This window comes from Apis cerana, linkage group LG2 (genome assembly GCF_029169275.1).
Source record: "Apis cerana isolate GH-2021 linkage group LG2, AcerK_1.0, whole genome shotgun sequence".
Lineage (NCBI taxonomy): Eukaryota > Metazoa > Arthropoda > Insecta > Hymenoptera > Apidae > Apis > Apis cerana.
The window spans coordinates 9,902,280-9,926,116 of NC_083853.1; the positions used below are offsets into that span (position 1 = coordinate 9,902,280).

Here is a 23,837-nt window from a genome sequence, read left to right on the forward strand (position 1 = left end):
TCGACTTCAACTCCGATAATTCAAGGTAAGTCAATATATTTAATCGAATATTTATTAAAGAAGTTACAGTAAATAGTAAATAGATTAATAGACGAATAAATAGACGAAATTTAAAAAATAAAGTTAAAAATCGATAAAATTTAAAACTAACGAGTGTTCCTCATCAACATATTTTAAACAGTCGGTACTTTACGATTCTCTCAGTAGTGAGCAGACATCGTGAAAATACATTAAATTTTATTTAATATAGAGGAAATAAAAAACGATACTTTAGGTAACTGATTTGTAACTAAACTAGGATAAAGGCTAAAGTGACGCTACGATCATTTTGATTTAAAAAGAATTCTTTGAAATGTGAAATATTTCAAAATTTAAAATACATCCAATTTAAAATATTATTTTTAACATATAATATGATATTTATATTTATATTATATTTTGCATTAAATAATTAAGTAGCGACACTGTGAGCCCTAAATGTTAATTTTCTGATCTTATATTAACGTTAAGATTGTAGAACAATAGAAATACATCGGTTCAATAACCGCTTACCTAATATATCTCGAGATGCTCTTCTCAAATAGTTCAAAATGTATGAAGAAATTTCAAACTCTAATCAGACCATATTGCGTTCAAGCACCGACCCCGTAGGGTGCACTATAAAAACAAATATAAAAAGCCTCGTTTCATTTGTTCCGTAATCCTCTTTTACGATCAAATTTATTACATATCTTGTTTTTAAGTAGAAACACCTGGCGTCCGAAGGAATCATTAAAATCATGAAAACAGAAGGACCAGCGAGTAAAACAGTTAAATAGAAACGATCATGGAAGAAAAATAATGTTACCCCCCAAATTTTATAATTTAAATTTTCTATCGTTTTCTATATTTAAAAACGTTTTCATAGAATAATTTCATGAAATAATATTAAAATTCGAAAAATCATAAATAAAATATTTATAATAATTCATAAAAATTGTAAAATTTTCACTTCAATATATTAAATATTATATTATTGAAAATAATATATAGGATATTCCACAATTTATTTTAATTGCATAAATATCAAATAACTGTTCACTTTATTACTCTTGTTTTACTTTATTTATAAAATCTTCTTATTAAATTCAATTACTAAATGTTGTTTAGTATAATTGATCATTTTAATGTTAATACATTTCATTTGTATTTTTATTGTAAAACAAAAGTAATATTGTGGAGAAAATTTTCAAAAGCTCAAACCAAAAATCTACTTTCAAAGAAAAACTCCATTTAAAAAATCCAAATAACCAACTTATAAACTATAATACCCACCGTAAATAATCCAACTTCTCAATCCATTCGTCTATTTTCATGTCATGTTGTAGATCGCAATAATAGAAGAAATATGATCAGTTGGTGGAATTGAATATTCGCTGCATCCAAACTCAACGAAAATTTCTTTATGAATACGTTGAGCCATTCTTTTTTTCTTTCTTCAATAATTCCATTCTTGAAAATTCATGTGTCTTCTTTGGTGAAATGGAGAATTTTCAATTTCGTAGATGATATTGCAATAATGATATTATTGCCCTGAAATGCAAGAGTAAAGCCATCAGTAAAAACAAAAGATAAAAAAAAGAAAACATTCATACCAATTTAATATAAAAAATTATATATTAAAAATGAATATAATAATTAGTTTTCTCATTTATTTAATTCGAATCATGTAATGATTTATAACTATGATTAATTCAAATGTAATAATGTACGAATTTTAAGTAACAATAATTTATAAATACACGATAATAAGATTAAAGCATTTCAGAAATAGAAAAATATGAAATGCTTTCTGAAAAATCAGAAACCAGTGTTTTTTTTACCGGAAATGTACTTTCGGTAAAATAATTGATCGGAAGTAAGCGATTATCAATATTTGCACAAATATTCACAAAAAACTAATATAAATATAAGAAAAAAAATAAAATGATAAGTTTTAATTTAAGTGAACTTGAATTATTATTCTTATAAAATATAAATGAAAAAATAGATTATAATAGATTATATTATAATAGGAATCATATAATAGGAAACATATTGAAGTTCAATATGAAACTTGTCCAAATAATTTAATAATAATTTTTTTTTTCGATTGAAAAGCTGGCCTAAAAAATATATGGTATAACACAAAAAAAATAGTCATGTTAAAATATTTTTGGTATAGAATTGAAATATCATACAGTTTTTTTTGAGGTTAGGTTTGAAAGCAATAACTACGTAGTTAGACATAAAGATTCTGTGAGACTAAAGTAATTAAAGCATATATATATGTCATTCTTAGAAATATAAAATGATGAATATAAATCTTATAAATAAATCTTATAAATCTTATAAATAACATACATAAAAAAAAAATATTGGAGATTAGGTTAGTAAGATCATTCAAATCAACATGATTAAATAAAAATTTGAAATATATTATAAAACAAACAACTTACAAGAAATGATGAATTAACTATAAACATAGTGGAGGAAGAAATTTTCACACTTCTGCACACTTTGAACGCCACTTCTGACTGCTCTGGAAACTGATTTACAAATGCGTTGAGCCACGCCGGGTGATCCTCTTATATAGGCATGTGGCGTCGCAGTGCTGAAAGTTCGAGAAATTGCACCGGCACCCGGTATTTAATGCGCATTTTCTTTTGATTTATGATTTTAATACTTTTTCTATTGCTTATATAATAGTAACCGATATAATTGTGTTCTTCATATTACAAACTATTGTTCAATGATACTATCATTGCGATTTATTCCGTTTTTTGAAAAAAATAAGGAAAAGCAAAGTATTGATCGACGAGATTTCTGGCACGTTCTCTTACCCAACCTCACCACGTCCCAATTCATACATTTTCTTTTTGGTATATATATTTATCAGGAAACAATTCAAAATAAAGTATAAACAACTTACAAATTATTTATAAAACATTGTTATTTAAAATTACAAAATAAAATTTTAAAAAATATTTTTGGAATATTAATTTAATAGCATATGTATATTTGAATGAAATTTGAATTTCTCAAAATTGAATTTTTCTCTTGTTCTATATACTTAACTTAATAATTAAATGTAATTAAAGATAATTAAAGATAAATTTTTTTATTATTTTTTTATTATTCTGCATATGTACATATATATATATGTATATATAAGATGAACATGGTTAACTAAAGATATTATTTCGATCCTTTTCTTCGATGATATGAATTATAGAAAGAAATTTCATTCTGACAATATAAAATATAAAAAGATACAATATAAAAAAATGAATAAAAAAGAATAAAAAAATTCATTGCTTTATATATTTATTAAAATAATGTAATTGAGAAACTCGATAAAAATTATATAATATTGATTATAATTATGTACATATAATATGTATATAAAATTTAAATATCAATTGAGATTCAAAATAATAATTCGAGTTAAAAAAAATTATACAAATATAAAGATCTAAAATCTTATGCAAAATCATAATTAATATAAACATAAAGAATAAAGAAGAAAAAATATCTTGAAATAATATTTAAAAAAATATTTATATTTTTCTCTCTCGTTTTTCAATTATTTAAAATAGCAATCAATATCTAATTATAGTAATTTTTTACTTATAAATGATTTGTATAATTAGTATATTTTTTCTAATATGTTATTCTATCTTTGTATCTTGTGTATTTCTATTGGAACCCTAAAACAGAATATAGTATACGATCCTAAGTGGACCTACAGTTTTGCGACATCTGTTAGTGTTGATATTCAATATTCATTGAAGAAGCAAGATATATATATAATAGAATCGATACTTGATATATTAAATTACGAACGAACTTTTACAATAATTTTTTTGCTAGAAAGTAGAAAACTGAAACTAATTAATATAGGTGAAGGAATAATTCAAAAGTGTAATTATAAAAATAGATTCATATGGCGCAATATGTTTGTGAATATTGTAACGACATTTATATTCTCTGTACAAATGAACATCTTTATCATTTTCATTGACAATACTTGTAGAAAAGCAAAACAGAATAAATCATTAAATTTGATTAAATCAGTTTTATATTTACATAAATTTATTATAATAAATTAATATTCCAACATTGAAAATGGAAATTTTAATTTTAGATATACTAATTTTATTACATTTATACATTGCATTTATTATATTATATAATACTAATATTATCAATATCAAGAAAATCAAGAGAAATCATTTTTTTTTATTATGCAAGGGATATATTATTACATAATATAGATTTCACATATCTATCGATTTTTCATATACGTATTGCTGTTTAGAGACATCGTATTTCGGTTAAAAAATATTATAACTAAGATATGTCACATTCCCATAAATTCTGCAGAATCTTTTGTGTATTTTTCGAGCTAACTTTATGGGAACAAGAGATCAGATGAAAGGACAAGCTATGAAACTGGTTTATAAAACTGGATATATATGTACATAAATACATATGTAAAATAATACGCAGATGTTCGTATTACATGTGCACATAATCTGAAAGAGGCAAGAATAGAACAGGATGTCGGTCGATACATTCAGTCAAATGCAGACCGGGTGTTTCCTAACGTTTTTAATCTGCTTTCTCAAGCACATGGAAGTATTCCGGAACAATACTTTCTATAGCTGCATATAGATTTAATATACAATTATATTGCTTTAATTAGTTGATTAGAAATAGGAATTGAATCTAATTAGACAATAAAGAGGAATATATATATATATATACTAATGGTCAATTAAAAAAATAAAATTTACTTAGATTAGGTTAAGTTAGATATTTTGTAATTTTGTCACTATAATTTGGTAAAATTTGGTATAATTTGGATGATTGTGAATTGAATATTGTGAATTTAATGTTTATGCAATCACTAGGTCATCAAATATATTTAGAAATAAGTATAACTATAGCTAAGGATCAACGTCTTTATATGGCTTGATACAATTTATATTTTTAAATCTTGTTTTCAGAGATCTACGTTTCTAAATTATATTTATCAATCGTTGTATGGATGATCTAGTTTTCTATCAAACATCAAAATTGTACGTGATTATGTATTTATTACAAATTTGAATGAGTTTTATTTCTGTTACTAAGAAGAATGATTAAAAATGATTTAATAAAAAAAAAAAAATCAATTAAAAATAGAAAAAATAAAATTTTTTCGATTTTTATAAAATTGCTGTTTTAATTAGTTGAATTTATATTTTTTAATATATATATATATATCATAATTAATTCAATTTTGAAAAATGAAATATTATCAAATTAATAAAATTTTAAAAGCCTTTATGAACTATGTCATTATTAATTTTACATTATTATTATTACAATAATTTTTAAATTGTAATGCGATATTCTAGTGTATTATTACAGTTATTATATTCTAATTATATGAATTATGAGTATATTGTTTGCAATTCGTTTAGATTATCAATGACAATGTTCAAATTACTGAAAAAATAGAATAGTTTTAAATAGAATTTGTTTTCGTTTTATTAAAAATATTTCATTATTATAAACATCATTATTATCTAGGAAATTATCTAACTTCAATTGATTTTAATTATAATTTAAATATATTTTTCGTTTACAAATAAATAAATTTTTTAATTAGTAATAGAGAATTCTTATAAAATAATTTAAATATATACCATTTCCTTATATATTTTTATATTATTAATAAATATAAAATAATTAAAGTCATTATTTTATACGCATATTTATATATATATTATATAAAGTAAATAATATGAGTTATATTTATGTAATCAGATAAAGAAGTATATATTATATAATTAGATAGAATGTATAATTAATATGAAATTTGTTCTAAAACAAATAGAAAAAAGAAATATAACATGAAATAAATGAGATACAAAAGTGCGTGTCTTGTAGCGTGCAGCGACATCCGTGGTGGCGTCATTAACTATTTCGAATATCACAAAAATAGAGATGGAAGACTATTATTGACTATCGATAATGTATTATCATACCTTAACGATCATTAAACAGCTTCTGTATTTAAATTTTCTTCGAGATTTTCCTCTTTTTCATGTCTTTTTTCATTATAATTTGTGTCATCATTAATTGGTTTTAATTCCGTAAATCTGACACAATCGTCATGTCTGTTCTTTTTCTTCTCCGCAAAAAGATATACATAAATATATGTTCCAAGAAAGGCTCCAGCACACGGCCCGAACCAGTAAATCTGGATAAAATTTTTATGAAAAAAAAAAAAAATTATTATCGTTACATAATCTAATCACAGTTGGATCAATATTTACACAACACTTTTCTTTAAATCTATTAGGTAACATCTCTAAACCGATAAGGTTAATAAGAGAAACGTAAAGTGCGGAATTGTTTCTTATCATATTCGATGAAGGTTAAGCTTGAAGATGTAGAGATTATATAAAATATAATATGTTAGAAAGACTTATATAAATCTCTAAAGAGGCAAATAAATTATGTTTATTTTAGAATTAAACTCATTATTTAGAATTAAACTCACCCATTGATTTGTCCAATTCCCGTTCCAAAAAGCTGGACCGAAAGTACGCGCAGGATTCATACTACAACCGGTATAAGGACTCTAAAAAAAAAAATTATATTTCCTACTTTTCTTCTAATTATGCTGATTTTTTAAACAATTATATATTTTTAATTCAAATTGTGTACCGCTGCAAGTGAAACTCCAACAACGGAGAAACCGAATCTGATCGCTGTAGAATCTGTGGTTTTGGCACATCTTGGGTCCCAAGTGGCGCATGCTGCGCAAAGTATAAAGGATGTGCAAAGAATTTCGATTAAAATAGCCTGCGTGATACTGATTCCAGGATGCACAACTGTTACGCAATGCCCAATTGTCTCGTTTGAACGTCCATCATTGAACAATTCAGATGGAGTTATCGTCTTAAAATTTCAATTAAATGTTCAATATAATATCTATCATTTATACTAATGACATACTTGTAATCGGTTTATCATAAAATTTTGTCAAAGATATATATAAGTGATAATTTTTCATTTTCTAACCACACAAAATATTTTAATTGTAAATAATAAAGAATAAGTATTAATATAATGTTTAATTTTTCTATTTAATGCATTTTATATATGCGTAGATGAAAAAGTGTCATATTGAATAATAAGGACAAATAACGAAGTGCAAAATATAATGAATTAAAAATTTGTACCATTAATAGTCCATATCCAATAGTTGCTCCAATGAATTGCGCAATTGCGTAAAGGATTCCTGTAGGGATAGTTTTAATTCCTAGAATAACCGCTCCTATCGTGACAGCGGGATTTAAATGTGCACCACTTATATGTCCCAACATCTATGTTAATAAAAATTTTCTATTGTGATATATTATTACGATAACATATAATAAGAATATCGTAATCTGTCATTTTCTTTTTTCTTTAAAATCTGATATATATTTACCATAATTAGAAGATTGACAGTCATACCAAACGCCATGGACGATTGTAATGGCGACGGTAATGTCGCCCCCATCGTCCCAATAGAACCCATACAACCAATGAATAGAAGAATCCCAGTGCCTACCACCTCAGCTATAAACATAGTCATTGTGCCCTTTTCTATCGTCCATGCTGATTCTGAAAACGTAAAATGTTTAAATTTTTTCGTTATATTCCGAATAATGTCTATAAAATGTCTATAAACTCATTTTGGAAATTTTTACTTTTGTCGTTCTCCATGGTACACCAGAGAGCTACCGTAACCGTACTGTAATCAATACTCGAATTACGACAATAATCATCGGTGGCTATCATGCTTTCGCAATACAGTTGAAAAGAAATTGTCTTATCAATGAGTGTCAATGATAATTGCATTCTTCGAATCAGTGCTTGATTGAAAATTGCAGTTGAAGAAGATTAAACAAGAAATTTTATGTTTTTATTTATCAAGATTATATAAATATTGCTCGTGGCAAAATGATTCATAAGTTACGTTAGCTCATGTCGAAAGAAAGCATTACTGCTCCTACCCTATAGATAATTTTCCTGCCTGTAAGAAGAAACATAAAAAAACATAAATTGATCAAATTGTTGCGAAAATGTTGCAACAAAATCGTAGAGACATTATAAGAAAATGATCAAAATATGGATAAACTTGGAATCACGATTTATTTATGCAAGATAGTGTACGATCTTGCTTCAAAATGGATAGTAAATCGTAGCTTGTACTGCACTTCCGGCCAATAAGTATTTCATTTGATGCCTGATAATATAGTTGACGCGTATAAATTGTTCGAATCTTTGAATTTCCTTTTTTTCCGAAAAAAATTTTCCCATTAAATTTTCACGAAATAATAACAGCTGCTGACCAATAGTTTTGGCTTTCCACGCAAGCGCCAATGGCCGCCCAACGCCATTCGCTTTTCGCACTCGTTCGCAATCATTCAAAGAGTTTTCCATCGAGCAGGTTTTCTATCACAGAAGAATCAGAAAATCGTGTTATCGAACGATATAGACGAGGAGATGGAAAATACCACGAATTATCGTAACATTCATTACAAATCGGACGCAGAATACACAGTACACGTCGCCAAGACATTATTGACACTGATCGGAATCTGGCCTAGGAGGAATACGTTCATAGATAACGTAAAATTTTACGTTCAGATAGGAATTGTCTTTTTTCTTATGTGTTTTCTCTTACTACCACACGTGATTTATACTTACTTCGATTGCGAAAATCTGACCAAATACATGAAAGTGATTGCCGCTCAGATTTTCAGTCTTTTGGCGATCATTAAATTTTGGACGATTATCATTAACAGAGAGGAGATCCGATTTTGCTTGATGGAGATAGAGATGCAATACAAAGACGTAGAATGCGAAGAAGATCGGTTGGTAATGATGAACACTGCAAAAATCGGCCGATTCTTCACAATCGTATATTTAAGCCTTAGTTATACCGGCGCTTTGCCCTATCACATTATTTTGCCCCTGATATCGGAAAGAATCGTCAAGGAGGACAATACCACTCAGATACCATTGCCTTATTTGAGCGACTACGTTTTCTTCGTAATCGAGGATTCGCCGATTTACGAGATGACTTTCGTATTGCAAATATTCATCAGCAGTATTATTTTGTCTACGAATTGTGGGACTTACAGCTTGATCGCATCTATAACGATGCACTGTTGCGGTCTGTTTGAGGTTACCAATAGAAAGATCGAAACGCTTTGCAAGTGGAATAATCGGGATTTGCATGATCGTGTTATTGACATCGTTCAATCTCACCTGAAAGCAATCGAGTAAGTATATATTATACATTATGTTGTACATAATATTTGACTAAAAAAATGTAATTGTTAGTTTATGTTTATTGGTTTAATAGAGTGATATGATTTGCTCATTGGCTGTTTGTTTAATTTTATGTAATAACATTTTTTTAAAATTTAAATTTTTTATAAATACTTTTTTTATAAATACTTATCGTTTTTACGTTTATATGATCCTCCTATTTTTTTACGTCATCAGAACTCTGCTTTTTCACTTATGTGTGTGATAGATTATTTGTCAATTCGATTGGCTATTGATTTTTATAGTTGTATATGTTTTTATTTCGTGATAAAAATTTAATTTTAGATACTCTGCACGGGTTGGAGAATCACTGAGCATCGTATTTTTATCGGAAATGCTTGGTTGCACCATCATAATATGTTTCTTAGAATTTGGTGTAATCATGGTATAACAAAAATAGTATTTAGTTAAAAAAGTAGAAAAAAAGAAAATAAATGAATAAATAAAATTAAAAATATTTTTAGGAATTGGAAGATCATAAAACATTGAGCACAGTAACGTATTTTGTTTTAATGACGTCAATTTTCGTAAATGTGTTCATAATATCGTTTATTGGTGACCGTCTCAAACAAGAGGTATATTTTCTAATACAATTATTCTTGTTTCGAATAAATTTGTTAATTTTTATTTTTCTCGAAATATCGTTTCATATATTAAAAAGAGTGAGAGAATAAGAGAAACATCATATTTCATACCATGGTACGATTTTCCAACGGAAGTGGCAAAAAATATAAAGACAATCATACTTAGAGCCAGTCGACCATCAAGTCTGTCTGGGGCCAAGATATTAGATCTTTCTCTTCAAGCATTTTGCGATGTAAATCTTAATATATATATATTATTATATTTTTCATTTATTGTTGTAAAAATGAAAAAATTATTGTAGGTTTGCAAAACTTCGGCAGCCTACTTTAATTTTCTGCGTGCAATGACGGTATAAAAATTCACACAAAAGAGATTCCAAAGGTTTTGAAAAAGTTGAAAAATGAATGAAATGATTAAGAGTAAGTATAAATGTAATGCACATAATATAATTGTTTGAAATTACTTTGGGTAGAGAAAAATAAGGAAATGTTTTGAGAATGGTAATAAATGTCTTGCTTATCTCTCTTTCATTTTTATCATTATTTTCATTTTATTGAAATGTAATTGTCTATATATCATGTCATATTTATCGTATTTTTTTTTGGGTACTGCAGTTCTTTTATTCATTTTTGGAAAAAAAGAAAAAAAATAATAATTAGTAATTCTGTAAAGTTATACAATAAATATTAAACAATTGAATTATTTCATGATAACTGAACTCTTTTAAATACTTAAATCTTTTAATAAATGTTGATCTCATAAATATTTCAATATATATTTTCTCAAAAAACTGTTAAAATTTCAATCAAGTTTTCAATATAATATCTAATACGATTCGTTACATTATAACATTTATGTAACGTATTCAGTTTATCACAGAAGACTGATATCAAATACAACAGTGTGATAATTTCTCACTTTTTAACCATTTTTAACCATTTTTAACCACACAATAATTTACACAAAATATTTTAAGTATAGGTTAATATAAATATTACACAACAGATAATAATTTTCCTATTTAATGTATTTTATATATATATAAATAAAAAAATAATAAATCATGTAGAAATTTAGACAAGCAGAAATATAATGCAAAGATTGTCTTTATATTGTACTATTGTAACATATAATAATTTAATTAAAAAAAAAAATTCGTACCTTTCGCAGTTCATATCGAATAGTAGCACCGATGATTTCCATAAATGATACTCTGTAATGATGCTTTTAATTCCTTACGTAAATAATTTATTTTACGTAATAAAATGTGCACTTACGTGTTCCATCTGTGGTAATATTCTATTATTACAATAAATACAATCAAACACGTCAGTGACAATATCATAATTTGCTCTTTATGATTTATTTATTTCTCAAAATGTGACGTGTACTTATCATAAAGAAAAAAACCAAGAAGAGAAAACATAAAAGAAAAATAAAAAAGAAATTGGTCAAATTACACACAAAAAAAGAAAGAAAAAATAGCATGGATATTATAGAAAATGATGAAAATACGAGAAAACTTTGAATCACGATTTATTCATGCGGAAAAATGTACGATCTTACCTCAAAATGGACGTAAATCGTAACATGTGCACTACACTTCCGTAGCAATAAGTATTTCGTATGATAACAATACAGCTCGTACCGTATTGAACAAATTGTTCGAATCTTTGAATCTTCTTTTAAAAATTTTTCTATTAAATTTTGATGAGACGGTAACAACTTGTCCGTCGATCGGTTCTTTTACCCAGCATTTTTCCACGCAAGCGCCAATGGATATCATACGCCATTGCTTCTCGTTGTTCTCAATCGTTCAAAGAGTTTTCTACCTAGTGGATTGGAAAAACTTCTTATTATCAGACGATATGAGCGTAAAAACAAGAAACATAAGGAATTATCGTAACATTCATTACAAATCGGACGCTGAGTATACGGTACGCGTGGCTAAAATATTATTGACAATGGTCGGAATTTGGCCAAGGAGGAACACGTTTTCAAATAACGTTAAATTTTACATTCAGATAACAATCGTGTTTTTTCTCATGTGTTTCCTCTTATTGCCACACGTGATTTATACTTACTTCGATTGCGAAAATCTGACTAAATACATGAAAGTGATAGCCGCCCAGGTTTTCAGCCTTTTGGCGATCATCAAAATCTGGACGATTCTGATTAACAGAAATGAGATCAGATTTTGCTTGATGGAGATGGAGATACAGTACAGAGACGTGGAATGCGAAGAAGATCGGTTGGTAATGATGAATACTGCGAAAATAGGTCGAATCTTTACAATCGTGTATCTGTTCCTCGGTTACGGAGGTGCCTTACCTTATCACATTATTCTGCCCTTGATATCGGAAAGGATCGTGAAAGCGGACAACAGTACTCAGATACCTTTGCCATACTTGAGCGATTATGTTTTCTTCGTCATCGAAGACTCGCCAACTTACGAGATAACTTTTGTCGTGCAAATGTTCACCAGCTTTTTAATAATGTCTTTGAATTATGGGATCTACAGTTTGATCGCTTCTATAACGATGCACTGCTGCGGTCTGTTCGAGGTCACCAACAGAAGAATCGAGACGATTTTAAAAAATCGAGATTTGCGTAGCCGCATCGTTAACATTATTCAGTCTCATCTGAAAGCAATCGAGTAAGATTATATTATATTATACTATATTATATTATATTATCTGATGTTTGCTCTTATCTATTTGTATTTTTTATACAAATTTTATACAAGTATTCTTATTATTTTTACATCTATACGTAACTCTCCTTTTTCTCCGAGTAAAAATCTCTCAGTGATCAGGATTCTGCTTTTATGGCCTCTGATGACGTCATATATATGAAGGAGAATTACGTCGCTTGGACGTCACATCTTTGGGATTGACTCTAAATTGTTTATTTAAAAATAAGATTTTTATAATTATAAATTTAAGTTTTTGTTCTCCCAATTTTATTGCATATACGAATAAATTTTAGATATTCTGCACGAGTTGGAAAATCACTGAGCATCGTATTTTTGTCGGAAATGCTTGGCTGTACTATCATAATATGTTTCTTAGAATTTGGAGTGATTGTGGTATATAACAGAAAATTATATATAATCAAAAAAAGAAGAAAAAAGAAATACACAAATAAATATTTTTTAGGAATGGGAAGATCATAAAACATTCAGCATGGTAACATACTTTGTTTTAGTGACGTCAATGTTCGTAAATGTTTTCATATTATCATTCATTGGTGATCGTCTCAAACAAGAGGTATATTTCTTTATATAATTTTTTTATTTCGTATATTAAATTGCATTCTTCTTAAAATATCATTTTATGTATCGAAAAGAGTGAAAGAATAGGACAAACATCATATTTTCTACCATGGTATGATTTTCCGACAGAAGTAGCGAAAAATATAAGGATAATCATACTTAGAGCTAGTCGACCATCAAGCCTGTCTGGCGCCAAGATGTTAGATCTTTCGCTTCGAGTATTTTGTGATGTAAATTATTTTTCACATTATGTTATTTTCAATGTATTGTTGTAAAAATTCTTGAAAATGAAAAAATTATTGTAGGTTTTTAAAACTTCAGCAGCATATCTAAATTTTCTGCGAGCAATGACAGTATAAAAATGAGGAAAAGAAGATTTTTCTAAAAAAAAAAAAGAATTTTCTAAACGTTTTTTAAAAAAAGTAATAAATAAATAAAATTGATTAAGTAAGTATTAATATAGAATATATGATATAATTGTAATAAATTTTAATTATTTTGAATGAAGAGAAATAAGAAAATGTTTTAAGAATGTTAATAAATGTTTTTAGCTTGTAATATTTTTTTATTGAAACATAATTAGGAACATACCTATTTTTAGTTTTATTGTAAATCTCTCTTTTAAAATTATTTTATAATTTATAATTATTCACTGGAAACTTTATCCTTGGAAACTTTGATGATATAAAAATAACAAATATTCTCTGCAATAATTAAATTAAATATCACAACTGAAATATTAACAAATCTCATGATTGCACAACACTTCATAAATAATTAAATCTCTTATATATATAATCATACAAATATTACAATGTTATATTTTTTCAAAAAATATTTTCACGTAAAACAGATCTATACCATCTATGATCAGTAAACACAGGAAACTAATCTGGATTGCGCATGCAAGATATAAATTCATAATTTGCCATCGTTTTCTGCGCATCTGCCGATTCCTACATGAACCTAGACATATAATTCTACAACATTGTTGAAATAACTGTTATTCCATGCTAAATTTTATATTATATATTTTATAAACGCACGCGCAATGTAAAGGATACAGTTATATCGCAGACATACAATAATGTTCACAAACTTTTAGTCTTCGGAAGGAAATAATGGAAACGAAGTACGTGGAAAAAGATCTGAAGCAAGCGTTCTACGCACAATCGTTCCTAAAGATAATCGGTGCTTGGCCAATCGCTATCGAATCTTCTTTGAGCTCGAAAATACAAAAATGGTTTATAATTTCTTTCTCCCTTTTCTTGCAAATATGTACCGTGGCTCCGTGCATTTTAGACGTGCTCCTGAAAGAGAAGAATGGAAGCAGAAGGATAAATCTGTTTATGTTGCTTACCAATACTTTGAATCAAGTGTTCAAGTACGTGATCACGTTGAATAGAGCGAAGGAATTAAGGATAGCTATACACGAAATAAAAAAAGATTGGTTGACCGCCACGCCCGAAGATCGATTTATCTTTGTCACGAATTCGAGAATCGGTAAACGAATGATGCTGATAATGGCTGTCATCATGTATATCAGTGGTCTCGGTTATCGAATAGTTCTTCCACTTTTGAAGGGGAAAATTGTCCTGCCGAATAACGTTACCATAAGACTGCTTCCCTGTCCAACTTATTTTACTTTTTTTAACGAATTAATTAGTCCATACTACGAGATGATCTTTATGCTGCAACTTCTGGCTAGATTTTTCATTTATACAGTTCTCAATGGCACAGTTGGGATTTCATTGATGCTCTCTCTCCATATGTGTAGTTTATTGAAGATTTTAACAAGGAAAATGACCGATCTTACAGATGGATCGATTATCAGCGAGAAAATAATGCAGCAGAGGATCGTGGATATCATCGAATATCAAACAAGAATCAAAAGGTAGACAAAAATTTGAAATCTGAACATCGGCTGATTGAAAAATGAAAAATGTTGAATGTGATACATTGTGTTTTCATCGCTCTCTTTCAGATTCTTGAATAACACAGAATTGATCACGCAATATTTTTGTTTTTATGATATCGGTTGTAGCACGTGTCTTATATGTTTCATAGGATACAGCATTATTGTGGTTTGTATATAGCAAACAAAGATGATAAAGGAAAATTGGAATATTTTTACGACGAACAGTATCTTTTTTATTTCAGGAATGGGAAAATCATAATATTGCTGGTATAGTGATTTACTTTTCGGGATTAGCGACTTGCACTCTTATGATATATATAATCTGTTATATCGGTCAACTTCTCCTCGACGAAGTATAAATTGCATTTTTATCGTTATTCATTTTAACACAAATTTGTCTTGAACATTCTTTTCAGAGCAATAATTTAGCACAAACGTGCATTACTTTAAATTGGTATCGTTTTCCAAAAAAGAAAACCCGATATTTGATATTGATAATTATTATGTCCAATTATCCTATAAAACTAACGGCAGCTAAAGTGATGGACATATCTTTAACCACCTTTACTGATGTAAGTAAGAAGAAAGTTACTTTTTATCTTTAAATTTCGTATATTCTGCGAAATATATTTTCTAGGTGATGAAAGCGGCAGTGGGTTATTTAAATATGTTACGAGAAGTTACTTAATGTTATTGTTAACTTTCATGTTCACTTTTGAAATATTATATGTTTTGAGATATAGATATATTTTCGATCACAACGTATAAAAAATGATGTTTTGTCGATCACATTTTTTTCACATATATTTAAATTATTATTGCAAATTATATAAATCTATCTCTTGATCTTGCTTTGTATTAGATATTTTAAAAACAATAATTATAGCATTTTGTTTCTTCTTACATAAAGTTCTTTATAATTATTCACTGTAATTCTTTGAAACATTAAGAATATGAAAATAAAATATTTTCTGAAATATTAAACAAATATTACGATATCACAATTGAATTATTGTCACTTAAATCTTCTTATTAATAGTATAATATAAATAATATCACAACTAATGTTATTCTTTTTAAAAAAAATTGCACGTAAAAGAAATCATCCGTAACCAGAAAACACGAAAAACTAACCTAGATTGCGCATGCAAGGTAGAAGTTCATAATTTTCTGCGCATCTGTTGATTCCTATAAACCTAAACGTAATTCTTAATATTATATTCGTAACATTAAAATAATTGATATTCCATGCTAAATTGTATATTATATATTTTATAATATTTTATATTATATTATATATAAATTTTATAAATAATATTAATAATATTAATATTTTATAAATAATAAAATTATATTTTTTAAACGCATGCGCAATGTAACTACTGCGCATTTTATTACAAATGTGCGGTAATATAATTATTTTTTTCAAATAATTATTTTTTCTCTTGTTATTATCATGAATAATTTATACTTATTTCTATTACGAAATCGAAACAGATAAGATGATATCTGCACAAATTTTCAGACTTTTGACGATTATTAAATCATAAACATAAAGAAAATTCGATTTTGCTTGATGGAAATATAAAGATGTGGAATGCAAAAAAGATTAATTGATAATGATGAATATTGCAATTATTATCGGCCGATTTTTATATATTTGAGTCTTACATCGCCACTTTGTCTATCATATTATTTTACTTCTGATAGAAAAAGATTCAAAGAAAACAAACATTCACTGACTTATTTGAATGATTATGTTTTCTTCATTATCGAGGATTCGCTGATTTACGAGATGATTTTCGTTTTGCAAATATTCATTAGCAGTATTATTTTGTCTAGGAATTGTGGGACTTACATTTGATTGCCTCTATAACGATGCACTGCTGCAGTCTGTTCGAGGTTATACCAATAGAAAGATCGAGACACTTTGCAAATGGGATAATCGGGATTTGCATGATCGTGTTATTAACATCATTCAATCTCATCTGAAAGCAATCAAGTAAAAATATTACATAAGTATAACGTTTGATTAAAAAACATAACACTATATAACACTGATTTGTTTTTCGTTTTATTTGTTTTAATTTTATATAATAATATTTTTTTTATAAAAATATTTCTTATTTTTATATATTGCACTTTTTAATTTAGGATTCTGCTTTTTGAATTATATTATACATACAAAGAACATTTTCCTATGATTAGCTATGATATTGACTTATACATGTTTTTATTTCATGATAAAAAATTTATTCTAGATTCGTTGTACAAATTGGGAAATCAGTGAACATCAGAGAATTCTTGGTTATATTATTATATATTTCTCTTTGTTATGTTATAGCAAAAAATATTATTTATCAACAAGAAAAATGAGATGAAAAAGAAACAAATAAATCTATGTTTTTAGAAATGGAAAGATGTCAAATCATTGAATAATATTTTGTTTCAATCATATGGACTTCATTAATGTATTTTCATAATTATTAATAATCAATATATTCTAATGAAAATTTTTGAAAAAAGAAAAAAATTATTAAGATTTACAAAATTTTGCCAGCATAACCAAATTTTTTGCAAACAATGATAGTATAATGAGAATGAAAGATTTCAAATGTTTTAAAAAAAAATTATAGATAAATAAAGTGATTAAGTAATAATATAACATATGTGATATCATTTTTGTACTATTATTTTGAGCACAGAAAAATAAAAAAATGTTTTGAGAATGATAATAAAAGTCTGATTTATGACGGTCTTTCATTATTATCGCTATTTACTGTGTGTTTTATTGAAACAAACATAACTATATTTTATCATAACATTATTTAATTTCTTATAATTATTTACTATAATATCCTTTAAAGTTTTGATAATATAAAAATAAAAAGTTTTCTGAAATATAATCCAACGAACATTACGATTTTGGTATCACAATTGATTTATTCGGCATATCACTAAATTTTTTTATTAATATTATGATGCAAATAATATCACAACGTTATTCTTTTCCAAAAAAATTGCACGTAGAAGAGATCTATACTATCTATGACCAGAAAACATGAGAAACTAACCTGGATTGCGCATGCAAGGTATAAGTTTATAATTTGAAGCGTTTTCTGCGCATCTGCCAATTCCTACTTGAATCCAAACATATAATTCTGCCACATCGTTGAAATAACTGCTATTCCATGCTAAATTCTATATTATATATTTTATAAACGTACGCGCAATGTAGCTGCTACCATTTTATCACAGTAATGTTCTCGAACTCTTAACTATTGAAAGGAAATAATGGAAACAAAACACACGGAAAAAGATCTGAAGCAAATCTTCTACGCGCAGTCGTTTTTAAAGATAGTTGGCGTTTGGCCAATTCCTATCGGATCCCCTTTGAGTTCGAAGATACGAAATTGGTTCATAACTTTTTTCTCCTTTTTCTTGCAAATATGTATCGTGGGTCCGTGCATTTTGGTCGTGCTCTTAAAAGAGAAGAACGGAAAGAGAAAGATAAATCTGTTCAAATTGCTTACTAACACTCTGAATCAATTGTTCAAATATGTGGTCACGTTGAACAGAGCTAACGAATTAGCGATAGCCATGAACGAGATAAAAAACGATTGGTTGACTGCCACATCAGAGGACCGATGGATTTTTGCGGCAAATTCAAAGATCGGTCAAAGAGTGATGTTGATAGTGGCTGTTACCGTGTATAGCAGCGGTCTCGGTTATCGAATGCTTCTTCCACTTTTAAAAGGAAAAATTGTCCTGCCGAATAACGTTACCATAAGACTGCTCCCCTGTCCAACTTACTTTACCTTTTTTAACGAATTAGTTAGCCCATACTACGAGATGATCTTTATGCTGCAACTATTGGCTGGATTTTTCAGTTATACTGTCCTTAATGGCACCGTTGGGATTTCTTTGATGCTTTCTCTTCATATGTGTAGTTTATTGAAGATTTTAACGAGGAAAATGGCCAATCTCACGGATAGATCGATTACCAGCGAGAATATTATGCAGGAAAAGATTGTGGATATCGTGGAATATCAAACGAAAATCAAAAGGTAAGTGAAAAATTGAAATATATTGGTTGAAAAATAAAAAGTGTCAGATGTGGTATATCGTGTTCTTTTTTTCTTTTTTTTTTTTTTTTTTTCAGATTTTTGGGTAACGCAGAACTGATCACCGAGTATTTTTGTTTTTACGATATTGGCTGTAACATGTGTCTTATGTGTTTCATAGGATACAGTGCTATTCTGGTAGGGAATAAAGTTGAGAATATAAAAGGAAATAGAATATTTTTACGATTGTTGCTTCATTTCAGGAATGGGAAAACCATAATATCGCCGCTATAGTGGTCCACTTTATGCTGTTAGGGACATGTATTTTTATTATATATATAGTCTGTTACATCGGTCAACTTCTCCTCGACGAAGTATAAATTCCATTTTTATCGTTATTCATTTTAACAAAAATTTGTCTTGAACATTCTTTTCAGAGTAATAACTTAGCACAAACGTGCATCACGTTAAGTTGGTACCATTTTCCGACAAGAAAGGCCCGATGTTTGATATTGATGATTATTATGTCCAATTATCCTGTAAAATTAACGGCGGCTAAAGTGGTGGACGTATCTTTAACCACCTTCACCGATGTAAGTACGAAGAAAATTATTATATAAATTTTTATCTTTAAATATCGTACATCTTGCGAAATATATTTTTAGGTTATGAAGGCGGCAATGGGTTATTTAAATATGTTACGAGAAGTTATTTAATATTATCACTTAAACTTATGAAATAATATGTTTCAATATATATAGAAATATTATATTGATCACAACACTTAGAAAAAACGTAAAAATGTTTCCTCAATCACATTTTTTTCACATATATTTAAATTATTATTGCAAACTAATTGATCTTATTTTAAAAACAAAAATATTTTAAAAATAGTAATTACAATATTTTAATATTGTTATCTCCTTTTATATATAATTTCTTATACTCATAGTCTAATTATATTTTTTTTTATACATGCACATAATTTATTATTATGGCAATTTTTTTTCAAATATATTTAATATATATATGTAAAAAAAGGATCAACAAATTATATTTGTTACAATATATACTTATGTGATACATTGCAGTTGAAAATAATCCTGAAGAAATGTTTTCAAATACATTTTCACTCTATTGTAAAATTGTACAAAGTATTTTGAAATTGTTTTTATATTATTTCCATTTTTTTATGCAAAATTTCAATAATTTTCTATAATTAAAAAATACTTCCTATGAATGCTGAGTTTTTCATATCTGTTCATAATGATGATTATCCATCTCTTCATTATTCTAATAAATTTTTCAAAACTTTTCCAGAAAATTATTACAAATTACAAAAAAATTTTGTGAATTTATATAATGCAATAAATTAAATATTAAATTTTTTCATAATTATTATGTATACAAAATATATATACAACATATATATTTTTTAAAATATTTTAAAATTATTATATGGACAAGAAAATAGAAAATATCATGAATTATCTTAATATTTATTGCAAATTGGACAAAATAGATGTAGAACAAGACATTAATGATGAATAAATCGACTGATTTTTCACAATATATATATTTGAACTTTGGTTATATCAGTGTTCTGCTTTATCACATTTTGTTTTAGATATCAGAAAGAATTGTTAAGGGGAATATTTTTCAGATATTTATGTCTTACAAATTTTCATCACCAAGTCTTATAATACGTTGTCTACATTATTTTGAATAGTGGGACTTACAATTTGATCGCCTCTCTCAATTTGCGACGATGCATTGCTAACTTAACCGATAGAAGAATGGAAGCACTTTGCAAATGGCACAACCTGGATTTGCATGATCATGTTGATGTTCAATTTTAATCTCATCTGAAAGCAATCGAGTTTTGCTAAAAGAATATAACGTTACATTTATGATATAGCATAATATAGTTTATTCATTGTCTATTTGTTAATTTTATGAAAAAAACATTTTATAATTGTAAATTGTTTTTATACATGAATTTTCATTCTTTGAGTCTGCTATTAGTGCCTTTCTTTTTATAATTTGTATCTTGATCATACTATGCTTGATTGATCATATTCTATGATTGATCATGACAGATTTATAGTTGCATATTTTATTTCATAAATTCTAAATACTCTATTGGTTCTTTATAATTATTCAATAAGCCTTGAGAATATGAGAATATGTTTTCTGGAATATGTTTTCTGGAATATCATCAAACAAATATTATAATTATTATAATCACAATTGAATTATTATTATTGAAATATTACGATGGTAAATACTTAAATATCTCTTAATAAATACTTACTTTTTTAACTACAACAAGTTATATTTCTCCATATAAAATTGCTCGTGAAAGAGATCTACCATCTATGATCAAAAAACCTGGGAATCTAATCTGCAATCTATTGCGCATGCAAGGTATAAGTATCATAATTTGAATCGTTTTCTGCGCATCTGCCGATTCCTACATAAATCTATATAATATATGATTTTACAACATCATTGAAATAACTGTTATTCCATGCTAAATTCGATATTATATATTTTATAAACGCACGCGCAATGTACAGAATGCACTTTTATCATTCAGACATAGAGTAATGTTCACGAACTCTCAATCATCGGGAAGAAATAATGGAAACGAAGTACATGGAAAAAGATTTGAAGCAAGCGTTCTACGCGCAACCGTTCTTGAAAATAATCGCTGCTTGGCCAATTGTTATCGAATCTTCTTTGAGCTCGAAGATACGAAAATGGTTTATAATTTTTTTCTCCATTTTCTTGCAAATGTGTATCATAGTTCCGTGCATTTTGGTCATGTTCCTAAAAGAGAAGAATGGAAGAAGGAAAATAAATCTGTTCATGTTGCTCACCAACACTTTGAATCAGGTGTTCAAGTACGCGATCACGCTGAACAGAGCGAACGAGTTGAGGATAGCTATACACGAAATAAAAAAAGATTGGTTGACCGCCACGCCCGAAGATCGATTTGTCTTTATCACGAATTCGAGGATCGGTCAACGAATAATGCTGATAATAGTTGTCATCATGTATACCAGTGGCCTCGGTTATCGAATGGTTCTTCCACTTTTGAAAGGAAAAATTATTCTACCGAATAACGTTACCATAAGACTACTCCCTTGTCCAACTTATTTTACTTTTTTTAACGAATTAGTTAGCCCATACTATGAGATGATCTTTATGCTGCAACTATTGGCTGGATTTTTCATTTATACAGTTCTCAGTGGCACTATCGGAATTTCCTTGATGCTTTCTCTCCATATGTGCAGTTTGTTGAAGATTTTAAGGAGAAAAATGATCAATCTTGCGGATGGATCGATTATCAGCGAGAATATCATGCAGGAGAAGATTGTGGATATCGTGGAATATCAAACGAAGATCAAAAGGTAAATTGAAAAATTGGAATGTCTATCTGAAAATGAGAAATATGTCAAATATTAGATTACTTATGTCGTGCTTCATCGCTCTCTTTCAGATTTTTGGGTAATACAGAACTGATCACGCAATATTTTTGTTTTTACGAAATCAGCTGTAACACTTGTCTTATATGTTTCATAGGATATTGCATTATTCTGGTACGAGTAGGAAATGAAATTGAAAATATGAAAGAAAGATATAACATTTTTATAATAAAATCAATGTTTTTCAGGAATGGGAAAATCATAATATTATTGCTATAGTGGTGCATTTTATGCTATTAGGGACTTGTATTTTTGTTACATACATAGTCTGTTACATTGGTCAACTACTCCTCGACGAAGTAGTACAAACTGCATTGTCGCGTATTATTATTTATTTTAATATGAATTTATATTTTCAGAGCAATAATTTAGCGAGAACATGCATCACGTTAAACTGGTATCATTTTCCGACAAGAAAAGCCCGGTGTTTGATACTGATAATAATTATGTCTAATTATCCTATAAAACTGACAGCGGCCAAAGTGGTAGATGTATCTTTAACCACCTTCACCGATGTAAGTATGAAGAAAGTTACTTTTTTATCTTCAAATTTTATACATTCTGCGAAATATATTTTCTAGGTCATGAAGGCTGCAATGGGTTATTTAAATATGTTACGAGAAGTTACCTAATCCTTTTATCCTGTTATCTATAAAAGTTCGTAAAATACAATTAGAGACAGAAATATTCTCGATAGCAATATTTAGAATTGACATAAAAATATTTTCACATATTTAAATTATTATTAATCAATTAATTAAATATTCTATTATGTATTAGATATTTTAAAAGTAGTGATTATAATATTTTGTATTCTTTTAAAATTTTAATAATCATAATATAATTCTACTTTGCATATGACATTTATCATATTACTTACCATTTAAGCATAGGTATTTGTATATATATTAATAAATTATTTGTTAAAATAGCATGCATGACACATTTGAATACTTGACTGATAGCACTATTACATGTTTGTCTTTATACTATACATTCACTCTTCTGTAAGATCGAATTTTAAAACCTTTTTCATTATAGTTTCCTTCAATTTTAATGTAATTTTAATTTTAATGTAGAATTTCAATAATTGAATTTCATAA

The 23,837-nt window shown here is 27.5% G+C and overlaps 6 protein-coding genes across 8 annotated transcripts; 5 read left to right on the forward strand and 1 right to left on the reverse strand.

Annotated features, from left to right (window-relative positions):
• Positions 1-2,091: 2,091 nt before the first annotated feature.
• On the reverse strand, positions 2,092-7,987 carry LOC107996665 (aquaporin AQPAe.a-like). Of its 2 annotated transcripts, none has more exons than XM_062071071.1 (7): positions 7,773-7,987; positions 7,511-7,686; positions 7,260-7,403; positions 6,742-6,975; positions 6,575-6,655; positions 6,057-6,271; positions 2,092-2,632 (listed from the first exon to the last, which is right to left on the reverse strand). In XM_062071071.1, exons 1-6 carry the CDS (start codon positions 7,921-7,923, stop codon positions 6,068-6,070), a joined length of 990 nt encoding a protein of 329 aa, XP_061927055.1. In that variant the 5' UTR covers positions 7,924-7,987; the 3' UTR covers positions 2,092-2,632; positions 6,057-6,067. The 2 variants fall into 2 exon arrangements, with proteins under 2 accessions (XP_061927055.1, XP_016910328.2); XM_017054839.3 differs by lacking the exon at positions 2,092-2,632 and adding an exon at positions 5,621-5,989 and having other exon boundaries at positions 7,773-7,985.
• A 487-nt stretch (positions 7,988-8,474) lies between these two features.
• LOC107996657 (odorant receptor 30a-like) lies at positions 8,475-10,512 on the forward strand. Its single transcript, NM_001328478.1, is given in 5 exon segments — positions 8,475-9,353; positions 9,688-9,787; positions 9,867-9,977; positions 10,064-10,219; positions 10,289-10,512. Coding segments are annotated over 5 exon segments (1,203 nt in total). The 5' UTR covers positions 8,475-8,571; the 3' UTR covers positions 10,343-10,512.
• A 1,250-nt stretch (positions 10,513-11,762) lies between these two features.
• Positions 11,763-13,782, forward strand: LOC107996666 (odorant receptor 30a). The gene is made up of 5 exons (XM_017054840.3): positions 11,763-12,643; positions 12,976-13,075; positions 13,146-13,256; positions 13,336-13,491; positions 13,567-13,782. Exons 1-5 carry the CDS (start codon positions 11,763-11,765, stop codon positions 13,618-13,620), a joined length of 1,302 nt encoding a protein of 433 aa, XP_016910329.2. The 3' UTR covers positions 13,621-13,782.
• A 600-nt stretch (positions 13,783-14,382) lies between these two features.
• LOC133665621 (odorant receptor 4-like) lies at positions 14,383-15,958 on the forward strand. The gene is made up of 5 exons (XM_062071069.1): positions 14,383-15,155; positions 15,246-15,345; positions 15,422-15,532; positions 15,596-15,751; positions 15,817-15,958. Exons 1-5 carry the CDS (start codon positions 14,383-14,385, stop codon positions 15,865-15,867), a joined length of 1,191 nt encoding a protein of 396 aa, XP_061927053.1. The 3' UTR covers positions 15,868-15,958.
• A 2,332-nt stretch (positions 15,959-18,290) lies between these two features.
• LOC107996660 (uncharacterized) lies at positions 18,291-20,976 on the forward strand. Its single transcript, XM_017054834.2, has 5 exons — positions 18,291-19,246; positions 19,342-19,441; positions 19,507-19,617; positions 19,681-19,836; positions 19,909-20,976. Exons 1-5 carry the CDS (start codon positions 18,474-18,476, stop codon positions 19,957-19,959), a joined length of 1,191 nt encoding a protein of 396 aa, XP_016910323.1. The 5' UTR covers positions 18,291-18,473; the 3' UTR covers positions 19,960-20,976.
• A 695-nt stretch (positions 20,977-21,671) lies between these two features.
• On the forward strand, positions 21,672-23,755 carry LOC107996651 (odorant receptor 4-like). Of its 2 annotated transcripts, XM_017054820.3 has the most exons (5): positions 21,672-22,659; positions 22,749-22,848; positions 22,923-23,033; positions 23,094-23,249; positions 23,316-23,755. In XM_017054820.3, exons 1-5 carry the CDS (start codon positions 21,887-21,889, stop codon positions 23,364-23,366), a joined length of 1,191 nt encoding a protein of 396 aa, XP_016910309.2. In that variant the 5' UTR covers positions 21,672-21,886; the 3' UTR covers positions 23,367-23,755. The 2 variants fall into 2 exon arrangements, with proteins under 2 accessions (XP_016910309.2, XP_016910306.2); XM_017054817.3 differs by having other exon boundaries at positions 22,923-23,249.
• The last annotated feature ends 82 nt before the right edge of the window (positions 23,756-23,837 follow it).